The sequence below is a fragment of the Eurypyga helias genome, unplaced genomic scaffold (genome assembly GCF_000690775.1).
Source record: "Eurypyga helias isolate BGI_N326 unplaced genomic scaffold, ASM69077v1 scaffold39169, whole genome shotgun sequence".
Lineage (NCBI taxonomy): Eukaryota > Metazoa > Chordata > Aves > Eurypygiformes > Eurypygidae > Eurypyga > Eurypyga helias.
Window position 1 is genome coordinate 1 of NW_010274741.1, and position 25,938 is coordinate 25,938.

The window sequence follows — 25,938 nt, forward strand, 5'->3', positions numbered from 1 at the left end:
TTCACAGACAGTCATCGAGGCTTTACGTTTGCCACGGTCTGCTCAGCATCACTGCGCGCTCCCAACTGGGCCTGTCTGTCCTCAAAGCAGCAAAATCCTTGCTTTTATGGCAGACCGAGAGTCAAAGCCTTTGCATTTCCCTCCAAAGCCTTCAGCAGACAGGCTCCCTCTTCTGATGAGGCTGTTGATAAAATACTTCTGTCCCTACGCAAGGTCCTGAGGAAAGCAACTTGGAATTCATTAACTCCCGCCCCTCCAGCCAAAGGTACCTGTGCCCTAGCTACGTGTGATCCAGCCGGCATTCCAGCTCCGTCAGACAGGTGGGTCTGCGGGAGGCAAACGGATTTAATGGCAAGGGTTGGCAGAAAGAAGAGAGGTGCACGTGAAGTCCCATGACCGTCCTGAAGCTCACGACGACTCTCTCTCCTGTCCTTTCTAAACATCTTCTGCTTGGACTAATTTGATTAGGCTCGCCCTTCGGCTGGCTTTCCAGCAATAAAGCCCCATCCGAAAGACGGCCCCACCGCTTTTTGCAGAATAGAGCCTAAAAGAGAACATTAACAAAGGGAAATGTAATATACGACGGAAAATCAAACAGCACTTGATCGTTAATACTCGACCCACGCAACGTCTCCAGTCATTTATTAACGCTTACTTTGTTTTAAACTACCTTCCTCCCAGTGACAGCCGCAGCAACAGGGAGTGCTGCTCACACTCAACTATTTTGAGCCTAATTAGAAGCCAAAGCTCTAAGCGAACGGAGCTGTAGCAACAGGGTTGCACCTCCTCACACGAGGTCAAAGCCAGTCTTGGGGACTGCGAGACAAACTCTGGCACAGTTAAAGAACGACACAAAGCAAAGATATACTCCATAAAACATTAATATTTTAATGAAAAATCTTAGCTTCATGTTTCTATCCAAAGACACTCAAAACTAGTTTTTCTCCCCCCTTAATTTTGACCTAGAATGGGACCAGTTTGGAGATTTATTTTTTTTTTGTATTTTAGAACATTTTTTTTTTTAAAGATTAAACAACCAGGCTAGCAAAAAGGTACCCAATACATACTTTTCTTATATCAAACAAGCTAGTATTTCAATACAATGTAACTATACAGAATATATACATTACACATATGATCACAAAGCAAACACTACAGGCTCAGAACAGATTTGAAAAAACATGATATTCACATTGATTACAATAACTCTAAAAATGATTGTAACGTTGAAACGGCACTTAGTTTACAAAAAAAGTCACAAAAATATATATAGCCACCAAGAACTATGGTTCCTGAAAAATACTAATAGCCAGATAGTATTATATAAAATGTGAAGTGTATTTAAACATCGTATACATTAAAAAACAAAACCAAAACCAAAAAACAATTCTGTTTAGTCAAGAAACATGCCAAGTAATCTAGCTGTGGCCAGCATCAACAAGAGAAGCTGTGCTGTGGATGAGATGACGACTGGATATACGGCTGGTGACCGGAGACTGGCACAGTTAAGGGGGTTTCACTGTTACTAAAATGCACAAAGAAGCCCAACAATAATTTAATTCACATTTTTTTTTCCCCTCCAGCTTACTCTTCTCCCTCTTCGGGGTTTCACCATAGGGCAGCACCTAGAGTGAAGGCACTGCAGGAACAGGGCAAGGAAGCTGTCCAAGAACTTGGTGTAGCCAGGGCTGTAAGTCAGAATATCAAAAGCATGCATCAGCTAAACAAATGGTGAAACAAAACCGCTCCTCTGGGGACTTCAGCAACCCTCGGGAAGACTGCAGGTACAGTTGCCACACAGGCTGGCAGCACCACAAACTCATTCAGCTTTTTAAGTGCAACCAGATTTGGAGTTGAGACCTGTGAGACACCGAATTACTGTGCTAGCACACACGGAGTTAGCAAAAACCCAGAGCAGTAAGTACTGTTGCATTAAAAAAAAACCCCAAAAGGAAATCACGTTTGGTTTTTTTATGGTACATTTCCTCACGTACTTTGAACCGACGCTGTTTCCCAGGGACCTCTGATGTGGCTGAGGCACCGTCCGGCCTTGAACCCTCTTATCTGCCATCGAGATGCTATGGAATTTATTATGTCCATAACTGGAGATGAGAACCCTCCAAAACCGGGTTTCACCTTGTAAGCAAAACTCGAACTGAATCGATCTGAATGAAAATTAGCTATTTTCCATACTCTGATGGTGTGGAAGTTGCAACGGAGGTAGGAGCAACAGGTGCTCCCGCATCTGCATTTTCTCCATCCCTGCAGGGTGCACAAAGCTCCCGTTCTATTTGCATATAAAATGCTTCATGGTTGTCTCAGAGAGAGACCTGCAGTAGTCTCAGTGCTCTTACGCCCCGGGGCTGGGGGGGAAAGCCAGCAACCAAGAAGCGACTGAAGCCCTCGTATAAAAACTTTAAACCATAGCTTAAAAACAATAAAATTTCATCCCGCAAGGGACATATAGGGATCATAGTCTTATAAAATATATTTTACTGCATTGGCAGCTATTACTTTTCAAAAAGTTTAAATTCACACCTTTTAGACTCAAGATACATGTGAACCCAGAACCATTTTCAATAACCTAGTCTACTAATCTCTCAGTATGAGAGACTTGACCATAGTACCTGCGAGCCTGACAACTGAACTCAAACTGTAAAGACAGACAAATCATCAGGAACACACATCCCTCTCCATGCGGGGGAAGAAGAGTGACAAGCAGTTCTGACGGGGAGCTTAATTTCCTAACCGCGTAGGCATCCCCATGGATTTCCAGGGGAGCTGTGCTATGTGTCTTCATCAAAACCCAAAACAAACCCTTACAACTCGGCCAAATCTCCCGCACAGCTAAAGCATCGCTTCTTTTTCTTCCGCTCTTTGCAGGCACATAGAAAGCTTCCCAATTTTTTTCCCCTCTCCCAAAGCACCACGTTAAATCAGGAAAAAACCTATCCCTTCCTTTCCCATTGTTCCCATCAGACATACTGCTCTGCAAAATACGCAAGGAATAAAGACCCTGCACAGACTCTGAGAATCCGGGTCCCCGGCATAGGGCAGAACCTTGCTAGTTCTGTGGTAGTGAAGGCACTCTGCTTGCAAAATAAATGGGGGAGGAAAGGATTTTTCCACTGAGTGCAAAAATTGGTGCCACATGGGAGAAGGCTATGGAAAAGCAAGACATAAATCACTTTGGGAAGGAATCTGGAGACTACTCATCGGCAGAGAAACTGCTGCAGTGGGTCATACGCGTAGCGAGTTGGAAGAAATTCTAAGTCCAGTAAGGGCCCATATAGGCTGAGTGACCAGCCTGGTTGGTCTGAAGAAGGCTCGGGGGGATCTTACCAACATGTAAAACTAGCGGATAAAAGGGGGCAAAGGAGATGGAGTCAGGCCTTTCTCAGTGGCCACAAACCCAAACACAAGAAATCCCCAGCTAAACAGACTAAACCCTTTTTTACGGTGGGGGTGGTCAAACGCTGGAACAGGTTCCCCAGAGAAGCTGGGGACTCTCCACCTTTGCAGACATTCAAAATCTGACTGAACTAGATCACCTCCACAGTCCCTTCCAGCCTCAGCGGCTCTGTGATCCCTGTCAAGCAGCAATATAAATGCATACCAAATAATGGCATTTTTGGGGAGAGAAAAGAAGTATAAAAAGAAGAAAAAAAAAACCCACAACACAGCCCAGAGTTCAAAACACTCTGATAATGTATCGAAAGAAATTTGTGCTTTAGGTTTAATCCCAAGTGTAGTTTAAGGCAAGTTTCTTCCAGTTTAGTGAGATACCTATCTCGCTCGATTTGGAATCTAAGCATATTAGCAACAGAGATTGGTTTAAGATGTCCTGTGTTTTTCTCTCTCACCTATGAGGAACTCCAGCGTTTTAAAGAACTCAACACTTCCAACAAGCTAGGCAGGAGAAATAAAGCGCTACTGGTATTTAATCTGTGTTCTCTTCCATGGAGAAAAGAGATATTAACAGGAAACAATTACAAACAGGAAAATTAACAAGTAAACCCAACCCTAAAGCAAACAAACAAACAGAAACCTCCAAGAACTCCGCTGTTCCTGCAGTGGAATCAGACTGAAAAGGGAGAACTAAGTTAAGATGTTACGCAGAGATTGGAGGGTTGAACAGAAAATGCCTAACACAGGCACTGAACAATGAGAGCCATGGCCTGCCTCCTACCTAACGATGCTCATTTCCTTTCAAGGAAGAACAGATTAGCGCTATAAAGTCTTTTCAACTCTCCCCCTCACTCCCCGCTTCTCTTTGGTATTCAGAAAGCAGTTTGCCTTCTGACACAAAATTTTAAGTCTTAAAAATCCAACATCCTGCTGTGTCTGTGCTGCATTTGCACATCTCGGCGATAGACTGTTTAGCAAAATATCTAATGGGTGAAAATGATCAGATTCTAACGGAAGGTTATGTCCATCTGTATCTGATGATTACCACATCTGTACAGTCTGGACCTGACAAAGGATTCTCATACCCCTGCAAAGTGGAGTAACGCTTAGCAGAAAAAAAGGAAATTGCGTAGGTGAGTTCAGTGCCATAGCCCTGTAATTCAAGAGAGAACTCAGCAAAAGGCATTGTGTTGTCTCACTGGCTTCTCAGTTACAGAAATCACAAGTGGAAGAGAATTGGTCTTTTAAATTCAGCCCATCAACAGACACCGGACCAGTTCACAGTACAGCGTCCCAGAAAAAGAACAACTCCTTCAAGCCCTTTGAAGAAGACTCACCAAGGCAGACACACAAGACTGCCTTGTGGCAGAGAACTTCTTCGCAGCATGTTTCTAGAACACCCTTTGGATCGGGTGGAGAAACTTCATTCCAGTAACTTGGAAAGGACTTAAATCCCAACTGTTTTCACTCTCTTTAACTAAAATGTGTGGTTTTACCTAAACACAGCAGAGAAAGAACTGCTAAAGTCACTGAAACCCTTTAAGCTCTTTCCAAAGGGCAACCAACTTTTTTCTTACAAAAGTTGGCTATTCGTAGAAACAGCTCAGACCTACGGAGCTGCCAAAGCTAACGGAATACAAATTGATCTTGCAATATAATACGACTTCTGTTTCCTCAGGAGCAACCTTTCTCTACTGGTTTCATTTCCTCCTCATGTTTGCATGAAACAAATCCGGACAGAAAACAAGATTTTTTTAAAAAAAACCCCAAGATTCAAAACTGAGGGAGTATATCATGCCTTTGGAATACTAAGATCAAGTAATACCTACTCGCTCAGCATGTCGTCTGTAGGCAATAGGCATTTGGCATCAAACATTGAGTTAACTTGAGAAGCAGTAAGAAAAATCAACCTCCTAATGGATTTCCTAATTTAGGTTTCAAAGCAGTCCTATAGCCCCACCGGCCTCGACAACACAAGACTCGCTGCTCTGAAAATCCCACACTCTCAATTTGCAGCTTTTTGGTAAATATAAAAAAAAAAATTAAATTGCAAATCTTTCGATTTATTGCTAACTTGAGCTGTGGATGTAGCTGGAGTGATGGCCTTTAATAAACCGAGTTGGCAAGGATTTAAAATGTTTTGAAACAGGAACAATTCATCATTGCTATATAGGCTTTTCGTAAACAATCCCCTGTTGGGTTAAAAAGTTGGCCTCTAAAGAGAATAAATTGCTTATTTTGTCCAAAACAGACTAATAAAAATCTCAGAAACTATACATGCATATGTATAAATGAAAAAGAAAGGTGCAATAATGCACAAAAGGGCCCATTTTTTTCCCCTATCTGTAAACTCCCTCTCTTAAGCTTTTGGAGATTAGTAAAAATACAGTATACAGGACAGGGGGAAGTGCCCAGAACTGCAGCCTGGCCACAAGTGAAGAATTTCAGTTTGGGAAAACCTTCGTTTTCCTACGTGCCTCCCCTTCTACAGAAAGATACAGTCATGAGCTATTTGTCAGGCTTGCACGGATCTATACTTTCCTCTCTATCACCCTCAATTCATTATGCACCGTTAGACTTTTCCCGAACGCAGTGTTTCCATGCCTAACCTTAGACGGGCCAATCTGGACAGGCTGTTTGATCAAGCAGTTTCTAAAAGGACCGGAATATAAGAAGTAGGAATACCTGGCATGACATCACTTGGTTTGCCAAAACTGATTCATCTGAGATGAAAAGGGACAATGTGTTTTTAAAAAGCGTGTGACTGTTACTTTCAAAAATGCTTACCATTTCCAAGGAAAGGGTTACAGTAAGCGCTTTGAAAAACAGCAGGCACAGAGATAGGAAGTGTCATTTTTTTGTTTTATGCAGAAGATTAAAGCATCCGCTCAAAACCAGTCAAAACTGTTCAATAATGATTTCCAATGCATCCTTTTGTTTGTCGTTTTACAAAGGTTTCCTCTGGTTCCTTTCCGTTAACTGCAGAAGCAGTCTGCAGAAGCAAGGGAAACTTAACGAGCTGCTCTAACTGTGGAAGAAGAAATAGTTAAAGTGATCTGAATTGGTTGTTCTTCTTTAGAAGTGCATCACAGCTTCCACGATGTTCTGACAAGATCTTTTTGTGCATTCAGTCTTAAATATTTTTCACAGAAGTGATCGTTCAGTCATGAAAAATAATGTAACATCTGTTGCAGTTTTCTGTTTAAAGCGTAGCTTACAAAGTAAAAAGGGAAAATCTCCCCACTTTTGTTTAAAAAAATTAAATTAAAATGTACAGGACCAAACACAGGCACTTTCCAAAGAACAAAAATTAAACCAAACCATGAATTATTCAATAGTAATAGATGACAGCTCCGGTTTCGGAGGGTCAACTGCGGCTGCCTCAGCAGTGGCGTTAGTCTTTGGCTGCTCTGGCACATCTTCTTCCTTCTCTGCCAACCCACCCAGAGACCCCAAGGGGAAAGTGCTTTCACAATTCTGAGTTGACGACACCTGCGAAATGACAGGCATTTGGACAGAAGAGTTGCTTTCAAAGCCATGCTCCCCTAGCTCATACTGCCCGAGGGTCTCTTCTTGTTCCTGGTTTAAGTAGTCCGGTACTAGGAAGTCACTAGAAGAGGGGCAAAGGACAGAAGAGAAATGTCATTTCTCAGACAAACACGAGCGGTATCAGTTTCTTTGCATCAGTGACATCACACAAGCTACACAGTGCATTGCGCAGAGAACAAAGATATTCATTTCACATTGCTCTGAGATCATCCCAGCGACACACTTCGCTAAGCACTGCAACCTGCTGCTCATTTCAACACGCAGAGAAGTTATTCAAAGGCCCTCTGTTTCTCATTGGTTTGCATCCATCCTTCCTACACAGCAACTTCTCATTATTTAGATGGTATCACCTTGATGAGAAGGAAAATTAATGTCTGGAACATCACAGGGCACTGAAAACCTCGTTGCAAAAAGGGAGCACTCAACCTTTAAAAACGGGAAGAAAGAGGAGTTCAGCACTGGCAAAGATGCGGGCCTTTTCCACCACTGAGGGAAGACCCACGCAAGAAACAGCGGCAGCACCCCTCTCAGGGTGGAGAGGCTGCACACAGCAGCGGGAGGCGAGGGCTCTGCTGAAAGCCCAAGGAGGCTGCCAACCGCAGCGGCGTTTCGTGACGCCGACACGTGTCGCACCACTGCAAAAAGAACGGCATTCCATCCCCTTCCCGTTCCGGTCCTTCCTGGACCACAGGTCTGTAACTTGTTCTTACCAAGTGGCGGCTGAGAGTATCCAAAGAAAATCTACCACCCTCTCCAGCAGTATTTTCAGAGCATGAGCACATAGCGAAAATAAAATCGATTGGCAAATTTTCAGCACCAGACATGTAAGCTTGTATTTGACGCAAGTGTGTATATATACACATATATACAAAACATATATGCATTTCGTATGCTTTGTAACCGTCCATTTAAAGGCAGCCCTCTCCTTAAATGACAGCAGCATTCACTGCTTCAAATCCAAATTCACAATCAGCTACGCTAAACCCAGTGTCTGTAAATCCAAAGCGAGGGAAGGCCTACAGACACTGGAATCACGTATTTTAATCTGAGTTTAATTTGATGACAACAATGAAGTGCTTACCACAATCATTACATCATCCCTTAAGAGTTTCTGCTCTAGTTTTGGCACAAGTGCTAAGAACAAGAACTGCGTAAACCCACAGATATGAAGCACTTGTACTTTTAAACAATATTCTCTTGGAAAAACAGTGACTGGCTTTCTTGGTTTGTTGGGTAATTTTTTCATCCCACACCGCCTTTGAGAGAACCAAATAGAACAAAATGCTGAAATGTTTTGTAGGGGAAAAACCATAACGTATAGGAATCAGGAGGGATGGTATTGTAGGTGCTGTAACATTTACAATACACTCCTCTGGCCTTGCTGACGACAGATAACTTGACCCACCAAGCTGCACCCTCTCTACAGACTCAAGAGCTGCGAGATCTATCTTCCTCCGATTTCCCTCGTCCACTTTCGTGTTTTTCTATCTTAAATTCCAGCGGTTACAAACATTTATTTCCATATGAGAACATTGCTACTCTCATGCCTCAGCACCCTTTTAACAGTCTTTAGCGAAGCGCATTTGTGAGACACGCCAACTCTTTTGTGCCCCCGTAGGAAATGCCCAACTGGCCCTTACTATTTCAAACCCTGTTACTCTGATTGTTCAGTCATATGTTACCTAGAAAATGAAAAAAGAGAAGGTATGGAGTCATGCAAGCTTTCCACAATATCAAGCAAGTACTTAAAATGAAGTAGTGAGTCTATTCCCTGTGTGAGTGAGCAGGCTATGTACGAGATTTTGAAGACCAAATCATTTACAGAACTCCACAGAAGCTACAGCTTAACACCATTAGCCTGTCCGTAGATACTACTGGAAAGAGAAAAAAAGCAGCCCCGAAGCAGCTTCTGCATATCGCTCGATTCTTCAGTGCCCTCCTATATAGCTTCTATGCTGTAAGACAGATCAGATATAACAGAGAGTGGCGCAAGAATGAATTGGACTGGAATTAGCTGGCAACCTGATGAGAGGCACAGCAGGCTGCCCTGAAAGCAGGAAAAGATGATTTAGGAACAAAAAAATAATAAAAAAAAAAAGGCAAGTTTCCCTGTTAGGTTTTTGCTGTGCACCTCACCTGCTCTGGAAGTAGTTTGCTAGCTCTGACGCTTCATGGTTCAAGCTCCTCAGGTGAACGATTAAATTTCCAGAGTTGGTGAACATGGCGCCACATGTTTTGCACTCGTAAATCCGAGGCTTGCGGATAATATGCCGGGAAACCCGCATGTGGTGTTTATATTCCCCGAAGGAAGTGAAAGTGGCACTACATATCTGGCACCGGAAACAGCGTTTACCTTCGTGCTTCAGGCGATGCATCTTTAGCGAGTAAGCTCGGGTGAACTTTTTCCCACAGCGGTCACACTGAAATGGTTTAATGCCTGCGGAAGAGAGAGCAAAAAACCCGTAAGGTTCACCTTTTGTAATGAGGGGTCGCTGGCAAAATCCTTCCAGATTCCTAAGAGCAAAAGGAGAACAGCTGTGGCCAGTGCTGGTTTAGGAAGACATTCTCTGGTTAACTTTGGAATGGCAGAAACAATTCTCACCGAGGGACGTTTTCTCAGCCAACAGATTTCCTAAGAACGTGACCTGTCCGTAACGCTTACACGTCTTCTTCCCCGCAGCTTAAAATGAACGTAAGCCTCCGAGGATTATACTATGGTTATAATCCTGAGCCACAGCCAAAAAGTACCCGATGCAGCAGTCATCTTACAGGGTCTTTGAACTCCTTTGATCTCGGGGGATTCTTGTGCCAGACTGGTTCCCAACAATGCAATTATCAGACTACCCTTAATTGCGAGGTCTTTTTCTGGCTGCCTTGGGCCTCAGACAAGTGTTCTGGCAGGGGGACTGTGTGTACAAGGATGCCCCTATAATGCAGCAGGGATGGTGATAAAAGGGTGAAGTAGCAGCCTTTATATCGCGTGGGAACCTTTCTATACAGGAATCTTCAGCGACTTTGGTGACAGACAGCTCTCTAAGACAATTTAGGTTCATGCCTCTCATTTTTATCTTGTATTAATTTAGAAATTCTGGTACTATTTCATGTTTCATTTATTACAGGCAGTAAAAAACCCTAAAACATAGCAGCTCTCCAACATGTTGCAGTGGCCGAGAGTACATAATCACACCCAAACAGAACTATTGCAACATGAAATGTCTGCATCACCAAAAAAATTAAGATTTAATAAGAAGTCTGAACTCCAGAAAGTGCGGAAATCCAAACACGAGGCCAAGAACCTGAAATATGGAGCTCTATTCATAATAGGGCTGTCAAGGAATAAAAAAGGTTGTTTCTAAAGGCTGAATGTGCATCAGTCCAGGCTGTTAATTCCAGCAGTCTTTCACTCTGCTTTCCTTAGGTTCAAAGCGGGAGCTGAACTTTTAATTGGGGCTTTTATACAGAGAAAGCTGTAGTTAAGGTTACACTGGAACTCCTTGTTAAACATGTGAAAACAAGTTAATAGACTAGAATATTGTCTTGTGGAGCTAAAACTCTTCATGCTTTCCTACGGTCCATGGGCATCTATGTCCTCTGGTAGCTTAAGGAAAACCTCTTCAGTCATTTCACTCATGTGAACACACTTCCAACATTTAAGAGTTTTGAGGGTTTCTTTTGGATGCTAATTACCCTAAAGCAGCCACTCCAATCCCTCCGGACATTGCTCAGGGGCTGCCAGTTGTCACCTCAGCCAGACGCGTTGCTGAAGCCTGTCTGCTGTCCGTTAAGACTTCGGCAACCGGCTTGGGGTAATTTCCCACCCGATATGGACACAAAGTTGGCTTTTTAAGTATTAAACACATTATTACTGCTGGCCTAAACATAGGATGGTCGTTTTGCCTGAAAGCATTTCACAAATAATTGCTGCCAGTGAAAAAACTTACACCTTGGCAACTGTGGTTGCTCTGCTCAAAAATGGGACGGCATCTGTGAAGGTGAGAGTCGAGCTCAAACGAGGAGATGCTAAACCATGAGGCTTAGCGCTCCAGTGCAACAACCCTTCAACATTCCCTTCGTTCACTAAAATGTCAGTGCTACTGCCAGGTAAGGCTGACAAGTCTTGAAAAACACTGATAGCGAAGACATTCCGAGCTCATACTTAGGTTAGACATCAGAATGAATGCAACAGTTTGGGGATTGAGACTGAGAGGAGGCATTCACACAAACCTTTTGCTGCCTGTACTATCTGTAGTAGCTAAATTGATTATCAAACCAGCTCAGTTGTCCTGCAATCCCTGCAAAAATTCTGAGATCCAAAGGCATACAACATTCTTCAATGCAAGGACATAAGATAACACTTTCTTATGGCTGCAAGTCTCCTCTAAAACTCAGCAGACAATTACAACACACAGGAGGAAGAATTTCAACCTACATCACTTCTTTAGTGTAATACAAAAGCCAAGTATGCTTTAGTTCATCTCAGATCTTTATCATGAAAATTACTTATTCTGATGAGTTTCAGGCAATCAGACTTTTTTCAGTCCACACAAATGCTAATCATGTGTGAGTGAGCCGTCAGTCAGATTTGATGTATCAAAACAAGCATTCAGTGAGACATACCTCTACCCAATCTTTCCAAAATCAATTCTCGAGCTCTTGGCAGGTGATGAAAAAAGAACGGCGTTATTACATTTGCTGCACAGTGAGCAGTTCTCTAAGTCTGTACATCAGTAATTCTTGGAAGCAGCAGCATTTCTTACCTGAGTGGATAAGCATGTGTTGTTTTAGGTTCTGAATGCGAGTGAACCGGACCCCGCAGGTTGGACACTGAAAAGGTCTGTCAGGACCGTTTGGGCTGGGTCGCTCTGTGCTGCTGGTAGAAGGAGCAATGTAGAGTTGGTAGGGATACTGAACGTTCTCCAAACTACAAAGAAAAAATTCACTCATTTACAAGCAAGCTGGAGGACCAAAAAAAAAAAAAAAGAAGCAGCCTTGCTCATGGAAATCTGAACCTTGAACACGTTTGTATGAGAGGAAAAAGGCTGGCCGTTCGCATTTCTTTTGAGATCTATATGCTGGAAATCCCTGCCTCTACAGCAGTACATCAGACCTGCATCTTACATTCACTGGCTTTGCACAAGGGACTGAGACCAGAGAATAACCCCTGACTTCTGCTTCTTTGGGCAACAAGTCTGAGCCACCAGCTGCAAACTGAACTTCATTTTCCAGGCATGGGCATTTTCTCAAGGGTAGCGATGATTTACGGTCGGCAAACAGTCCCTGAGGAAGAATCTGAAGAACTGAGCAAACTGGAAAGCAAGGGAGTGTTTCGCAGCTCCAGTGATATTTACAAATGAAATTAAAGCAAATTCATTTTCATTTCAATCCAAGTTCCACGAACAAACATTAGTAGCTACAATTACCTATTTCTAAGTTTAAAACATTGATCTAATTAATCAATACTCGCTCCTTGCCTGATCCAATCGGCTCTGTGAGGATAGCTCAAGCGCTGTATTTAAAAAAAACAGCACGCAAACTATAATAAAGGAATAATTTAACTTTCAAAGTAATTTGTTTAAAACTGACTAATTGCTCCTGCATAGCCTCTAGCTGCAAACTGTTTAAGGGAACTGCAGTGTTATACAGAATCCAAGTCCTCTGGCAAGGAACCTGCTTCGCTAAAGGGCACAGTGAAATCAAAATAAATCTGCTGGTACAAACACAATGACAAGGGGAGTTTGCACTTACCTGGGTTTCCCCTTCCCTGAGCATTAAGGCCTGTATTTTTTATTGAAATAAGACATTTCAGCGTGCTCACAGCCTGATGGCAGATCAAACGTCACTGGCAGCAGGGAACTGCTGTGATCCTGAACACACCATAGCCAGAACAATTTTAATCTCACTAAACTGCAATGTCTGAAATGGATTGAGAAAAAAGTGCAGCCAAACCTCCGGTTGCACACAGTCAGAAACTCTCCTTAACTGAGCAAATCCTCTTGCTGGTGTGCTTCCCTCGAGCCCAGATTGCTGCTGGCAAGGCTGGACTGATTTTGTGGACTCCTAAGGCTCACAGCAACGTGCACTTGGCACAAATACGCATCACAAAAAAACCCACAGAGCAGGACAGCACAGGAGGTCAAGAACTAGGACCATCTCTTTAAAATCAGTGCCATAGCTGTCTTTATCTACTCTGGAAATGGATGTCAGCACAACTGTGAGAATGGGGTACCTGAATTCTAAGGACAACGATGGGTCTTGGTGGCAAAAGTTCCAGTTGTAAGATTTATGTGGAGAGAGACAGCATCAGGGATCTCTCCATATGCACGATACAAATTTCCTGCAGCAGTTTAGTATCAATCAGCCTGTGAGGCCAGTAAGAATCTCTGCTCTCGCATGGAACTGGAATAATATTTGCTCTAGGGAAGAGATTTTATTGTCCTTCACTTTTTTTTATACACAGTAGGGTTCCAGAAAGCTGGGGAAAAGACAGATGCTGACAGACTTGATCTTTGCTCAAAGGAATATTTGCAAGAGGGAAGTCACCAGCTACATCCTGGGCCCAGCAGAATGTAGCTCACTGCCACTAAGGCGTCTAAAAAAGCCAACTGCTGGCTCACCAAATGCACTTCCAGTAAATGAAGGTAATTTTAAACACAGGTTCTGATTTGTCTAACCAAATTTCAGATAAACTCTGGCACTCCCTTTCCTCTCTGTGAGCAGATCTCTAGATAAAGAACAGACTTTACTCCTCTCAGATGTGGAAACACCAGTGTTGTCTCTGGAGTTGGTATGATCATACGCTTTCCAAATACCAATTAAAACTCCATCAACACAGACTAACAGTCAGGTCTGTTATCCAAAAATACCCCCAAAACCTAAAAACCCCAGAACAACAGTGCAAAAAAAGCATGAGGCACAGCACTCCAGCAGCCGATCTGGGCCCAGGATGGACAACTTGCCCTTCATCCGGTTGACAAATGTCACGCAGCCTGGCTAAGGGGCAAATCCCTTTGGAAAAGGTTTCCTGGCGCTCAGCTGACTGGAGAGCTCACAATTAAAATTTTCACAGCTCTGTGCCAAGAGAAGTGACAGCTGCAGCGCAGGGCGATGAGGGATGACTGCCTGGGCAGGAAGAACTCCTGCTCTTGGATGCACACACATGTGGTGTGCTCAACTAAGAATTAGGTTTTGGTTTTTTGTGACAACAGTTAACTTGCGTTCTAGAGAACTTCACCTTCTGGGAACATGTTTCTCAGGTCCTTCCTTCCTCATTTCTGTGTTAGGGGACAGCAAAGAGGCAAAAGTGCATTGTGCTCCTAGAGCTTCCTAGGGAGACACTCAAACTAGGGCAGAAATGAGGAAGCACAGCCCTCCTTTTGTTTCCAGCTTTCTCAGGCTAGCTCATCCTCAAAGCCGGTACTGCTGCCAGCTTCTCTGCAATTGAAACAGAAAGGAGAAGTGCTGTGGGGACAACCTCCATGGAAGAAATTTAAAGTTTGGGTTTTGTCCTACATAAAAGCTTCATGATGAGAAAGGCTGGTTAAAGTAGATAAAATGGGAATCCACATCAGGCTCTGCGGCTACCAGTGACTGGCATGTCTTGTTCCATCCTTGCACTGCAAGCAGGCTGAAATGCCTAGTGCTGATGTTACTGTGGACCTTAGCACAACGAAGAAATTACATCTGAAACACAACCATAATTTTTCTCCCCTGCCTGTTTATTCCCATCTATACACAATTTTTCATGACTTGCAATTTGTGATAAATGTGGCAGTTAACAGTTGAGATTTGTCTGACATCTCAGAGAATTTCTGTAACAACTAAAGATAGGTTTAAAATGTTTTCACTCTAAGATTCTCCTTGCGATTTTTTCTTCTTTTCACCAAGAGATTATACACATATTTAACTACGTAGAACTAAACTCTGACAAATGTGAATGCCAGAATGCTCAGTGAGCCTAGAAATGTTCTCTATTTGTAAATAACAATTATTTTAGAAAAGTGGAGGCTCTCATTAAACTGGATCAGAGAGATCTTTTATAACTGAGCCTTTGCAACTCCTTAAATGCAGGCACAAAAGGATACAGAGACTACCTGTTAAACCAGCCAGGGTTGAACTACAAATCTACGTTAGAAAAGCGTATCGCAATCCCAGTGTGAAATATCAGAGAAAGCATACATCAGACTTCACTGGGAAACGGTCATTTTAATACTGAAGAGATTCCTGTGTGCCTACTAGGCTGACAACAATTACATGTGACCTGCTGTTTATGAAACACTGACTACGGAGGAGGATGAATTAATTATGTTAATTATTTAACACAGAAACTCAAGAGATAAGGTATCCTGAGTTTTGAAATATTTATGATTCTTTCCACAGTGATAAGGATGTTGTATTGAAAGACCTTTAGAAGCAGAAGTCTTTTGCTCTGTTAATAAATACATACTTGGATAGATATTTTTTGAGATAAATTTGCATTGCCCATTCGCAGCTGCTATTGACATTTTGAGAATCTCCACTACCAAAGCAATCCACAACCTGGACTTCAACTAAAGGTGCATTCAAACCAACACTGAACAAAAAGCAAAGCAAATTTTCATCATCCATATGGTTTGTTAATCGTGTTTTCATTTGATTCAGCTGGAGCCAAATGTTTGATTTTGGTCAGAATTCTGTATTATCTCATCTTATGGACCCAAAAATGTGTGCCCAGATTGCTGCACAGTGGGCAACAGGCCATATTTACGTGTGCCATGTAACAGAAAACTTCTTAGGACTTGAAAGCACCCGTTTACACATTTAATGGATTCACAGAATAAACAGTCTTGGCACCTTCATTTGACTTTAGGAAATCATAGAATCATGGAATGGTTCGGGTTGGAAGGGACCTTAAAAATCATCTACTTCCAACCCCCCTGCCATGGGCAGGGACACCTTCCACTAGACCAGGTTGCTCAAAGCCTTGTAATAAATCACTAGGTAGAAAATTTTAATTTTGGAGTCTAAAATTCTCACAAATTCCCATAACTCCTGATGCTCTGAGACTAATTATTTTCAAACTTGGGCATAAACTAAGGGAAATATTCTTTCCTTCTCTGCACAGAAGAGATCTTTTAGTGGGAATTTTCAGTGTGTTAAAAGGATTTTATGCATTTCCAATTTTCTATGAAGTTTGTGCTGAAGCCCTGCAATTTTACAGGAAATTTCTGAAATAATCCACTACTGAACATATATATGCCACTTGACTTGAGAACTGCAGTTTAAAAACCTGGATTAGTTCTAATGCAACATGTGCTCCTACTATCAATTCAAACCCTAAGTGCTGGGTATTATTTTTATACTGAGATTTTGAGCAGATAGAAAACATCTTCCGTGTCAGACAAAAGTCTTATCTCGGCAGTTATTTTCCCTTCAGATTTAATCCTACAATGGGACAGGTTTTAGAGGGAAATGGCAGGAAAGATTTCATGAGCTATGAAAATGCAGCTCTTGATAGTTATCTCCACAGGGAGTTTCACTTGACCCAGTTTCTGGAACAACTCCCGAAGGTTCACACTTCTTCCTCAGACCCACTTGTCTAACAAAACGCTACGCAAAAGCCAGCTTGTCAATACTTTACGAGTTTTGCTTAGAAAGGGAATAGCTCTATGCCATACTTGACACATACCACAAAAGCAAAGGAATCAAAGCCAAACCGGTTGTGCGTACCCTCGTGTACCACTTGCAGGTACATCACTCCAATAGATCTACGATACATCTTCAACCAAACAGACCCAGTTTAGTTCTGCCTTCTCTGCCAGCCTTCCCTTATAAGGGATTCCCTTAATAAGTCCCTCATCCTAGCGCAGCAAAAGACCGTTAAATATTTACAGTAAGTGACACACAGCATCTTGGTAAGGAGCTACACGCAGAACGTTGGGGAGACAAGATTTAAGGCTGCTGCGTGGTTTATGGCAAGAGCAATGTCTGGTGAAGCCAAGACTCGGCGCTTTTTCATTTTGCTGCTTTTGTGGCTTTCTGTCAGCTTCAGCACGTGTGCAACTACCACACCTGTTTCACAGTAAAGGTTCCTTTATTATTAATTAATAAAGAGCAGTGATGAAGAAACAGCCAAACCACAAATATATTTCTTCCCCAGTGTTGCCTGGAAATAGACAGGAAAGGAAAAGCAACAAGGAAGCAAATTCTGACTTTCATCACCTACATTCTTCTAAAGCATCTGATCCTTCAGGCACTGATTGTACTTTGATCAACACAGAGAAGTAGATGTACGAACAACTAAACATTCTGGGATTAAGGCTGGGTAGGTTAATTACAGCACTTGCTGCAGAACAGTTTGCACACTACGTTGGTACATACCGATCATCATCATCTGCATGAGCGTTAGTGCCAGAGGTACTTTGGAGTGTGGGTAATCCCTCCGTAACCCCCTCATCTATTGAGCCTAGGCAAAGAAAAAAGGGCAATTTAATGCAAATAAGTGTTCAGAAAGGGGTGGGGGGGGCAGGTACATACACATAAAGCTTGCTTTCCCAAATCTCTGAGAGACACTGCTTCCTGGGTGGTAAGATACTCAAACTGTATCATTGGGAAAATCATTTACAAAACCCTGAAGCAACGTGTTCCAGCTCAACTTCTCCTCCGCACAGATTATCTAGTAAATAGACAACTCAATAAAGGGCAGATATTTGGCACACCTAGAAAACGGAAAGAATCTATGTTAAGCACAGCCAGAGTTTTCAAAACACATCCAGTACTAACACTGTAAAGCAGAAATGTTACCTTCACCTAAAGGGACTATTTCATCAGTTTTCAAGACTTCTTTAGTAATAAGGAGTTCAATCCTCCTACACTACGTTGCATTTGTGTTCCAAACCTTCCACACAGACACGTATTTGTTGACAATGCCTTCATTTATGGATAAGATGCTGAGGTGGGAAGAGCCCACTGTGAAATCAGAAATGCAACACAGAAGAGACCAAACAGCTGTTTGTAAGAGAAACGTACATACAAAACCATTCCACAGCTTGGTTCCGTGCACTGACAAGCAGACGTAGCTCAAGTGGGTTTTGGAAACAGAATCTAAGGTAAACACAGCACTAAAGCAAAACTGCAGCTTTGTTCACCTGATGGGTCTGCCTCATCACCGCTTGGAGTCTGGCATTCGATCCTTGTCCAGGCATATTATTCAAGGTTATTTTGGGTGATGTCACCGTGTCAGAGAGAATTTGGCTGTACAGTGCTAAAACGACTTGAAGAACTGGTACCCACCCCCCGCCAACCATAGCCCTTGATACAAAACATCCTCTGGTTTGGTTATGTGTGACCACTTGGATAAACCACGTTTTGCTCCCTCTTTAAGCCGAGTGAAAGGAGCAGCCTATCACCTCCCATTCCTCCTTCTCCTCTGGTGACGCCTACGGGAGGTGACAAAAATGAATGACCCAACGCCATATTTCCAAAGGATCAGAATTGCTGTTGTCCCTCTCCACAACAGGGGCTCCCAAATCACAACATACATATGCTAAGTAGCATGAAAGTCACTTGGAAGTGTGGGGGCTCCCAAATCATGACATACATATGATGAGTAGCATGAAAGTCACTTGGAAGTGGTAATTCCGTCCTGCCTCCTTTTTCCTCTGCTGAGACTGAATCCTTAGCACTGCTTCAACTCTCCTCAACAGCCAAGCAGCCTTTGGGTCTCTAACACTGAATCCATGTGGGATGAAAACAGATGGGGAAAGGCAATTTCCCTCTCTACACCTACATCCTGAGAACAAGTGAAATCAAGTGTCAATAGGTCTACAAGGACAAGGGTCAGACAAAATGGAAAACCAAAGAGAAGGAAGACATGCAAAGTGAAGCAGAAAATGGGCACATTTTGTCAAAAAGAATGAGAGTACTGTCTCAAAAAAAGGCTGTCCCTGTAAAAGACAGTGTGTTCCATAAAACCTCACCGACGTGAAAAATGATAGTCTTAACGTGATCCCATGTTACGGAGCCAGCGATGGAAGGAAACCTGCACCTCCATCAGTTTCAGAATAACCCTAGCAGAATCAAAATTTTGAGTTTTGCTACGAGCTGACAAACTATGTTTGGGAAATTCAGCAACCGTGCAATCTGTAAAGTTACAGAAGTTAATCCTGTTTCGATTTATCCTTCTTTTTCGTGAAATACTTAACCGAATGTCTACTGCAAAATAAGCCCAATTACTCTTAGGTTGAATTTTATGCCTTCACTTCTCAAATGGGAACAATGTTAATGAGTTATGAAAATATCTTCTGAGACATAGCTATTGTTGTAACCATAATGACTTATTTATCAAGGCCCCGCGTCACGTCTCCTTCCGTATTATAAAGTGCTTCCAAATATAATAAATCGCAAATGAACAATTCTTGAAATTGCCCAAAGAGTGAATAAGAGCTTTTTGCAATATCAGAAAGAGAGGCAGGGATGCTTTTTCATATAAAACACTGAGATAAATATATGCAATTATACGAGGAAAATAAGCTCAGGGAAGAGAAAGCTGTATTTTAACGTATCTTGCTGCTTCCATTTACTGTTCTTGTATTACTGCATAAGGAAATACAACTTTGGGAGGTAAAAAGTGCTTTCTAGCTACAAAGCGTGCCTTATCATATATTAGGTACATGTGAACTGTGCTAAAAAGCAAGAGCACTGTTTCTCTTTATAGCAAAACCTGAATAAAATCTATTCTGAGGGTAGTTAACGATGTTATGCAAAGACCACTAAATATTAATGCAAACATATTCAAAGACAAAGAACAGATCTGTACTTTGAAGACTGGCCTAGCACACTGTTCTTCTCTCTGTAGCTGTTTTAAGGAAGAACATGCTGTACTAACACCCTCAATAACAGACGTTTAAGTTTAAACATGATAATCCCTGAAGCCCACGATCCTCTGCCCCATGCCGTACAAACGGTCAGGTACGTGAACTCCGCAATACAAAACCTGGAATAGGAAATAGAAAACTTCCCCACAAACGCCATGTCGCTTCGATACAGACACCTTCTGAAGACCGGACGTGCCAAGTTGCTTGGCCACAGAAATGGTTTCAGGAAACTGGCTGAAGCAAGGACAGAATTCAGTGAGGTGCCTGGCTACCGGAGTATGTTCCAAAGCCAGTTCAACACTACGACTCTCTGAGAATCGGAGACTTTACAGCATTCAGTGGCACCCCTCTCTAAATTCAATCCTAGTCTCACATTCTCATGTCCCAGTTCATTCAAGCCAATTCTGAGTATGCAATTATTCTGATACTTCTAACTCCAAGAGATATCCTCCCAAAAATTCCGTAGCTCGTACGCTACTCACCTGTAATCTAGAGCTCACACCAGGTTTGTTCTTTCAAGCTGCGTGGGTATCGTATTTATAGTGGGTAAACTGCCCTCCTTTCACTCGATATGCTGGTTTTAGCTCTCCCTAATCATTATTTCGACTTGTTCTATTTTGTCTCTGACAGTACAATTATGTTGATGAAATAAGATGTATCTCTTAGCACACGGCCCTGGCAAGGCCATTCCGAAGTTCCCACTATAACGAGTTAAAAACTGAGTCAAACTAAACCTGCTCTTGAACGAGGACCACTTTTCCTGGAGACTACCCAGCTAATAAATTGTTTCTTTTAGTTTTGAATGCATGCGCTACTTTGGCAAACCACACTTAAAAGATTTATATTTAAACTGATATTAAGTCTGCTTCTCAGAAAAGGTAAACAGCCTCGTTTCCAGTAAATAAAACATTTTCGTTTGGAAAAAGCATTACTGATGTAAAATATCAACACACGAGCTATTCAAACTGATGAATAAATACAACAACGTAACGTCTTGAAGGATGAGGTAAACAGAAAATATCTTAATTTCTTTTTAGCGAGTATTACCTGAACGGTTTAGCCACACTGATTATATACTGCAGTCCTGGAATGGTCAGATCTAGCACTCGCTTTCTTCAGAGAAGGCCCGGTGTTAGACTGACCAAACACAATAAATAAGGCAGGCTACAAGGCTACATTTATTTACTTTATTGTAGTGTATTTATTTAATTAACTGCAGCAGCCTTTCATGTATACATTATTCGAATGAAGCAGACCAGTACATTTGCCATTCTTCAAACAAAACAGGCTTTATTAAAAATCTTTCAGTAAACAAACTCTACCAAGCACAGGTCAAGCCACTTAACCAAGAGCAAAATAGCTGATTTAGGCAAAATTTGGGTAATTAAACTAGAAATATTGCAAAACTTGTATCTTCTGACTTACTAAAGGCCATTCAACACACTCTGCAGAGGAAAAAAGGGACTGTTACAGTAACCTTTAAGTATTAGCTATTCATAAGCAACAGCCTGCTAGAAGATCCCAAAACTGCTTCAAATTGTCTTTCATGGAAAAAAGGTTTCTCTCAGCAATTGGCAGTGTTCGAAGAAGCAACTTGAGAACCAAATCCCACAGAAATGGAAAGATTCTCAATATTATGACTGTGTGGTTTTGTTTTTGTCTGGGGCACTAAGATGACAGCGTTCCACCACTTATTTTGCAAATCTTCTCACAAAGGCTCTCTGTCATGATTATACAAGATTTTATGGCTGATGCAAAGTACCACTCTCTCCCTCTGCGGCTACAGCCACAAGCCTCCCAGATTTGGTGCTGTAGCTCAGCTGAGATCATGCCTTTTGACACTAATGAAAACAGAATTATTTTCCCCAGTCAAGCAACTAGAGGTAAAAAAAAAAGGGTTATGGATCTCTACTGAAAAAGGAGGTCTACCAACAGGCTTACCTTTCTTAGCTGCCTCCTGCAAAGTTATTTAAAGAGCTCCAAGTCCCGTCCCATCATGGGGGTTTATATGTAATGTTTCACAAAACAGAAAAAAAAAAAAAAGGCAGTTTCACAAAAGTAAAGCACGAAAAAACACGAAGCAGATTTCTTCCAATAAACTCCCAAGCGCGCACTTGTGCACACATCTAACCCCAGAAACCCTCATACCTATAGAGGAAGACTGCGGGCTGATCAGGAGATCTTCCTGCACTTGCTCGCTTCCTGGGACTGTCTGTTGATCGCTCAGAGAGCTCTGGGATGCGCTAACAGGCTGCGATACCTCCTCGTGAACCTCCTCGTCGCTTAACCTTTCCACTTTGACGCGCACGTCTTCCTCAATCACAAGGGGAGAACTGGCTTTTGTGCTCTCACAAGTCACGTAATCTGCAATTCTTCGGTTGGACTCGGAGGGCCCAGGCATTTCCAAAGTCCTAGAGTTCTCCGCCTGCTTCACCTTCTCAGACTGAAGTCTTCGATCGATTCCAAAAGGAAAAGTCCAGGGAAAAGCTAAGGAGGAGTCCACTGGCTGATTTCTGGACTCCGGGTAAGAAGTGGAAGGATTCAGCACTTGGGGGGAACTTGTTTGCGTGTTACACTTGAGGGGGCTCTCGGGAGACATAACTATGTAGCTTTTGCGCTTCCGTCGCGACTCTCGGCAAACAGGGATGGTTCTTTCCACTACGCTGCACTCGGAAGAAACCGGAGAAAGGCTGCCGTCTCGAGAAGTAAAATTGCAGTTGGCGCTGTTCTCCTGCCCTGCATCCAGCACCTTCTCTTGCTGGCTGTTGGGTGTATTCCATAAAATGCTGGACTTCATGAATTCTGAGCACGTGCTAGCAACGCTGAACATCTGCATGTAGCTGGCAGCGGCCAACACGTCAATAATGTTTTCTGTGTTAATGGAGAGCGTTGCCGTGTAAGCGTATTCCAGAAGAGGTATAAACCCAGTCACTGTCACGTGGTGCAGGTCTAACACGCTCTTGCTCTCGTCTTCTGCTTGGCCGACGAGCTTGGAACGGAAGAAGTCGCTGCAGGCTGCCAAGACCACCTTGTGCGCCCGGAAGATTTTGTCCTGGACGCGGATGGTGATATCACAAAAATGCCCGTCGTTGCGGAGCATGTTCAGCTTTCCCAGCATCTCCTGACTGTGAGCAGGGGAATTATGAGTGAATGTTTTAACACCCATTTTTTCACCTTTCTGCTAGCGTTCTTGCCACATACGAGAGATCACAGGTATCCTAAAACAAAGAGGGAAATGGTCATTTTCATCTCAACGCCAAAGTGAAGGGGCTTCACGGTTATAAGACTTTGTATGATCAGCAGGATTCTCTAGGGTCAGGATTTTCTAGGATACAGACTGTGCAATGGACTAACTCTACAGAAATGCAATTACCTGCTTGTAATTTAAAGCAACAAAAAAAAAAATTCAAATTATGAGATCTATCGCTAACATCATCTTCCACATTTCCGCTACTGCCCACTCAAAACAAATTCTGAACAGAATTTAGAGAAAAATGATGTCTGTAATAGTAAAAAGAAAGCACTTTTAAAACTGCCATTGTGTATGAAACCAGTATTTTTATTTTCTGGGCTCAGGAAACTATTGCTTAGGTTCTTAAACCTGACAGACTCTGTCAAATGTTTCTCCTAAGTGGAAAAGACATTAGCTTGGGTCCACTTAGAAGTGTGCAGGAGCAAGCAAATCTCCCAGAGAAGGTATTTAATACCCGAAAAGCTTCAGAGAAACTACGGCATGAATTTTCAGAGGAGAGAGTAAAAGATAGCACTTGCCAACAGCTCTACTTTCCTGCTGTAGTGCAGGTACTGATTGCCTAAAGCTGCTTTTAATAAATAAGCTTTGGACTAGGATGAGAAGTTATTGAAAATTCCTTCAAAAACACAATGGATTATAGACCTCAAAGGAAAGTTTAGCTTTAAATCAAACACGCACAAATTGGTTTTATATACATGATAAATCATACAAGGAGGGCAACTTCCTTCTTCTGAAAAACACAAAAACGCCTTCTTGGGGACCAGTTCTCTTCTACGTGAGGGAGCAAACGTTTTTTGTGGAAGGTCCTGGAGAAGCAGATGGGACTGTATGCCCCACTGTCTGCACGTTTTAAGGCCGCAGCAGTATCTGAAAACTAAATGCCTCTGATTTGGGGAGGATGAAGCTGAGCCACGATTCACTCTCTCTGCAATACACAGGGGAAAGACCCTGCGCTAAGCCAGGTGCAGTATTGGACAGCCTCTGCCCCTGCGGTGGAAATCCTGTGGCCACCAAGGCTGCCTCTACTCGCTGAGAACAGAGCATCTCTGAACAAGGAAAATCAGCTCCTGGGTTTTCTCCAATAATTTCCGAGTTATTTCACTGCAAAGAAAACATAAGCCACCATGTTTCACCTTCTTAAGCCCCCCCAAGCTTCCAGGAAAGGTCTTCTATGTTCCACATGACTCGCAATTAACATGACACAGAAATATCAATCTCAGTCAAGTCGGTGGTTAAACATCAAGAACATAATTGGATCGGATTGTTTCCTGGAGTCAGCCAGCTTCTTCACATCATACTTCCCCTTTCCCCTCCACGTACCTAAAAACATACCACGCTTGCAAACTGCTCGTGTGGAGCTTCACAGGTACAAAGAGCAAGTTTGGAACAACTTCTCACAAGCCTCAGCACACGTTTAAATGGCAGCTGCCAGAGCCTACCTTGTTCTACAGGCATTTACGCTTGGCTGCTTCTTATTCCTACATTACACTTCTGATACCGCAAACTCTTTCAGACCGAGGAAAAATTCGAGAGAACAGATTAACTAACACTTAACGCTATGTGTAAGTCAAGTCAAACTATAAGGGCCGTTTGGATATGAGATGAGATTTCACACTCCTGCAGAGGAAGAAGTTAAGCACAAGCAAAACACTCCCTTCAGTGAAAGAAAACATATTGACCTCAAGAGGCATCTGAAGATCCAGACTGTCTGTTCTCCGGCATGAATCAAATGAAAAGTCTATTTAACTGATCTCGGACCAAAAGACTACAGTAAAATCTTGTAACAGCATGTTCTAAAACGGCCTTGGGATACCCTTCCTTCTGAATTCTCAGTCGCTACGGCAATTCCTTGGCAGACCAGAAGTCCAGAAGTACTTCTGTTCAGTACGGGCTACAGAAAGAATAAGACATTTGCAAAGACTCTCAGTGTCTGGTATTCAGAAATAGCACCAATATAAACAAGGAGAAGAATCTAAGCAAGCAATACTCCCAATTCGTATACACCCAGAAGACTAATCCATCCTTCTTTGCTCCTCTGAATAAGTAATACCCATCCCTCCAGTTTCCAAGTGTGAGAGCTCTACTCTGCTATCCCACTTCGCACCGCTCCTTGTCCTGCTTCCCCCCTTCCCACCCGCCTCTCCCCTCTTCTGGCTTCCTTTCCCCTTTCTCCTTTCATCTTTTGCTTCCTTGACCTTGATCTGGTTAGAGAATTTAAATTAAAACAGCGGAAGTCAGTGATGTGCAATAAATTGATTTTCATTTATCACAGGAGCCTGCCATGAATGTGGGATACTGCTCCGTTAAGTCACTTCAGTAAAATCACCTTCCCCCTCACTGCCCTGACACCACTGCTCACAGGCCTACAATGCATTGTAGAACACATGCATATGTGTGCTATTTTCGGACAAGTCAAAAGGGGTGGGCTGAGGAGGGGGAACCGTATCACTTCTTTACCGTTAATGAGGTAGTGAAAACATCCAACTCTTTTGAGAAGGCAATTTAAACAATATGAAAATATTTTCCGCATGAAAAGAGGAGCACGCTGAAGTTCAGCCGGGCTGTGAAACGGTTTGATTCTCTTTGGTCATCTTCCAGTGGCGTCGGGCACTTCTACAGCTGCACGAAGCCGCAGTGACACAGGAGAGGAAAGGGCTGACACTGGCACCGTCACCATTTCAAAATGACATTCTGTTATGGCTTATTCCCGATTACCAGGCAGACCACGGCAGCGGTTGTTAGACCATAAGCTACAGGGTGCCACTGAAGAACCATAAACCAGACCTGAAAATACACGGGACCTCGGGAGTGCCTGGGGTGGGGAGATGAATTAAGCTCTAAGTGGGTCGGAGCTGGAAAAGCTGTTGCTCATCTTCC

At 42.7% G+C, this 25,938-nt stretch overlaps 1 protein-coding gene across 1 annotated transcript; it reads right to left on the reverse strand.

Moving 5' to 3' along the window:
• Positions 1-6,250: 6,250 nt before the first annotated feature.
• Positions 6,251-22,974, reverse strand: ZBTB44 (zinc finger and BTB domain containing 44). Its single transcript, XM_010159891.1, has 5 exons — positions 21,957-22,974; positions 17,314-17,398; positions 11,715-11,878; positions 9,094-9,394; positions 6,251-7,018 (listed from the first exon to the last, which is right to left on the reverse strand). The coding sequence occupies exons 1-5, from the start codon at positions 22,972-22,974 to the stop codon at positions 6,736-6,738; spliced, it is 1,851 nt and encodes a 616-aa protein (XP_010158193.1). The 3' UTR covers positions 6,251-6,735.
• Between the last annotated feature and the right edge of the window lie 2,964 nt (positions 22,975-25,938).

Excerpts from the sequence above, each read along its gene's own strand:
- ZBTB44 (XM_010159891.1), bottom strand. The coding sequence starts at position 22,974 with ATGGGTGTTAAAACATTCACTCATAATTCCCCTGCTCACAGTCAGGAG. Across the intron at positions 17,399-21,956 it reads CCCGCAGTCTTCCTCTATAG|GCTCAATAGATGAGGGGGTT; the intron begins GTATGAGGGTTT and ends TTCTTTGCCTAG. Across the intron at positions 7,019-9,093 it reads GCAAACTACTTCCAGAGCAG|TGACTTCCTAGTACCGGACT; the intron begins GTGAGGTGCACA and ends CCCCTCTTCTAG.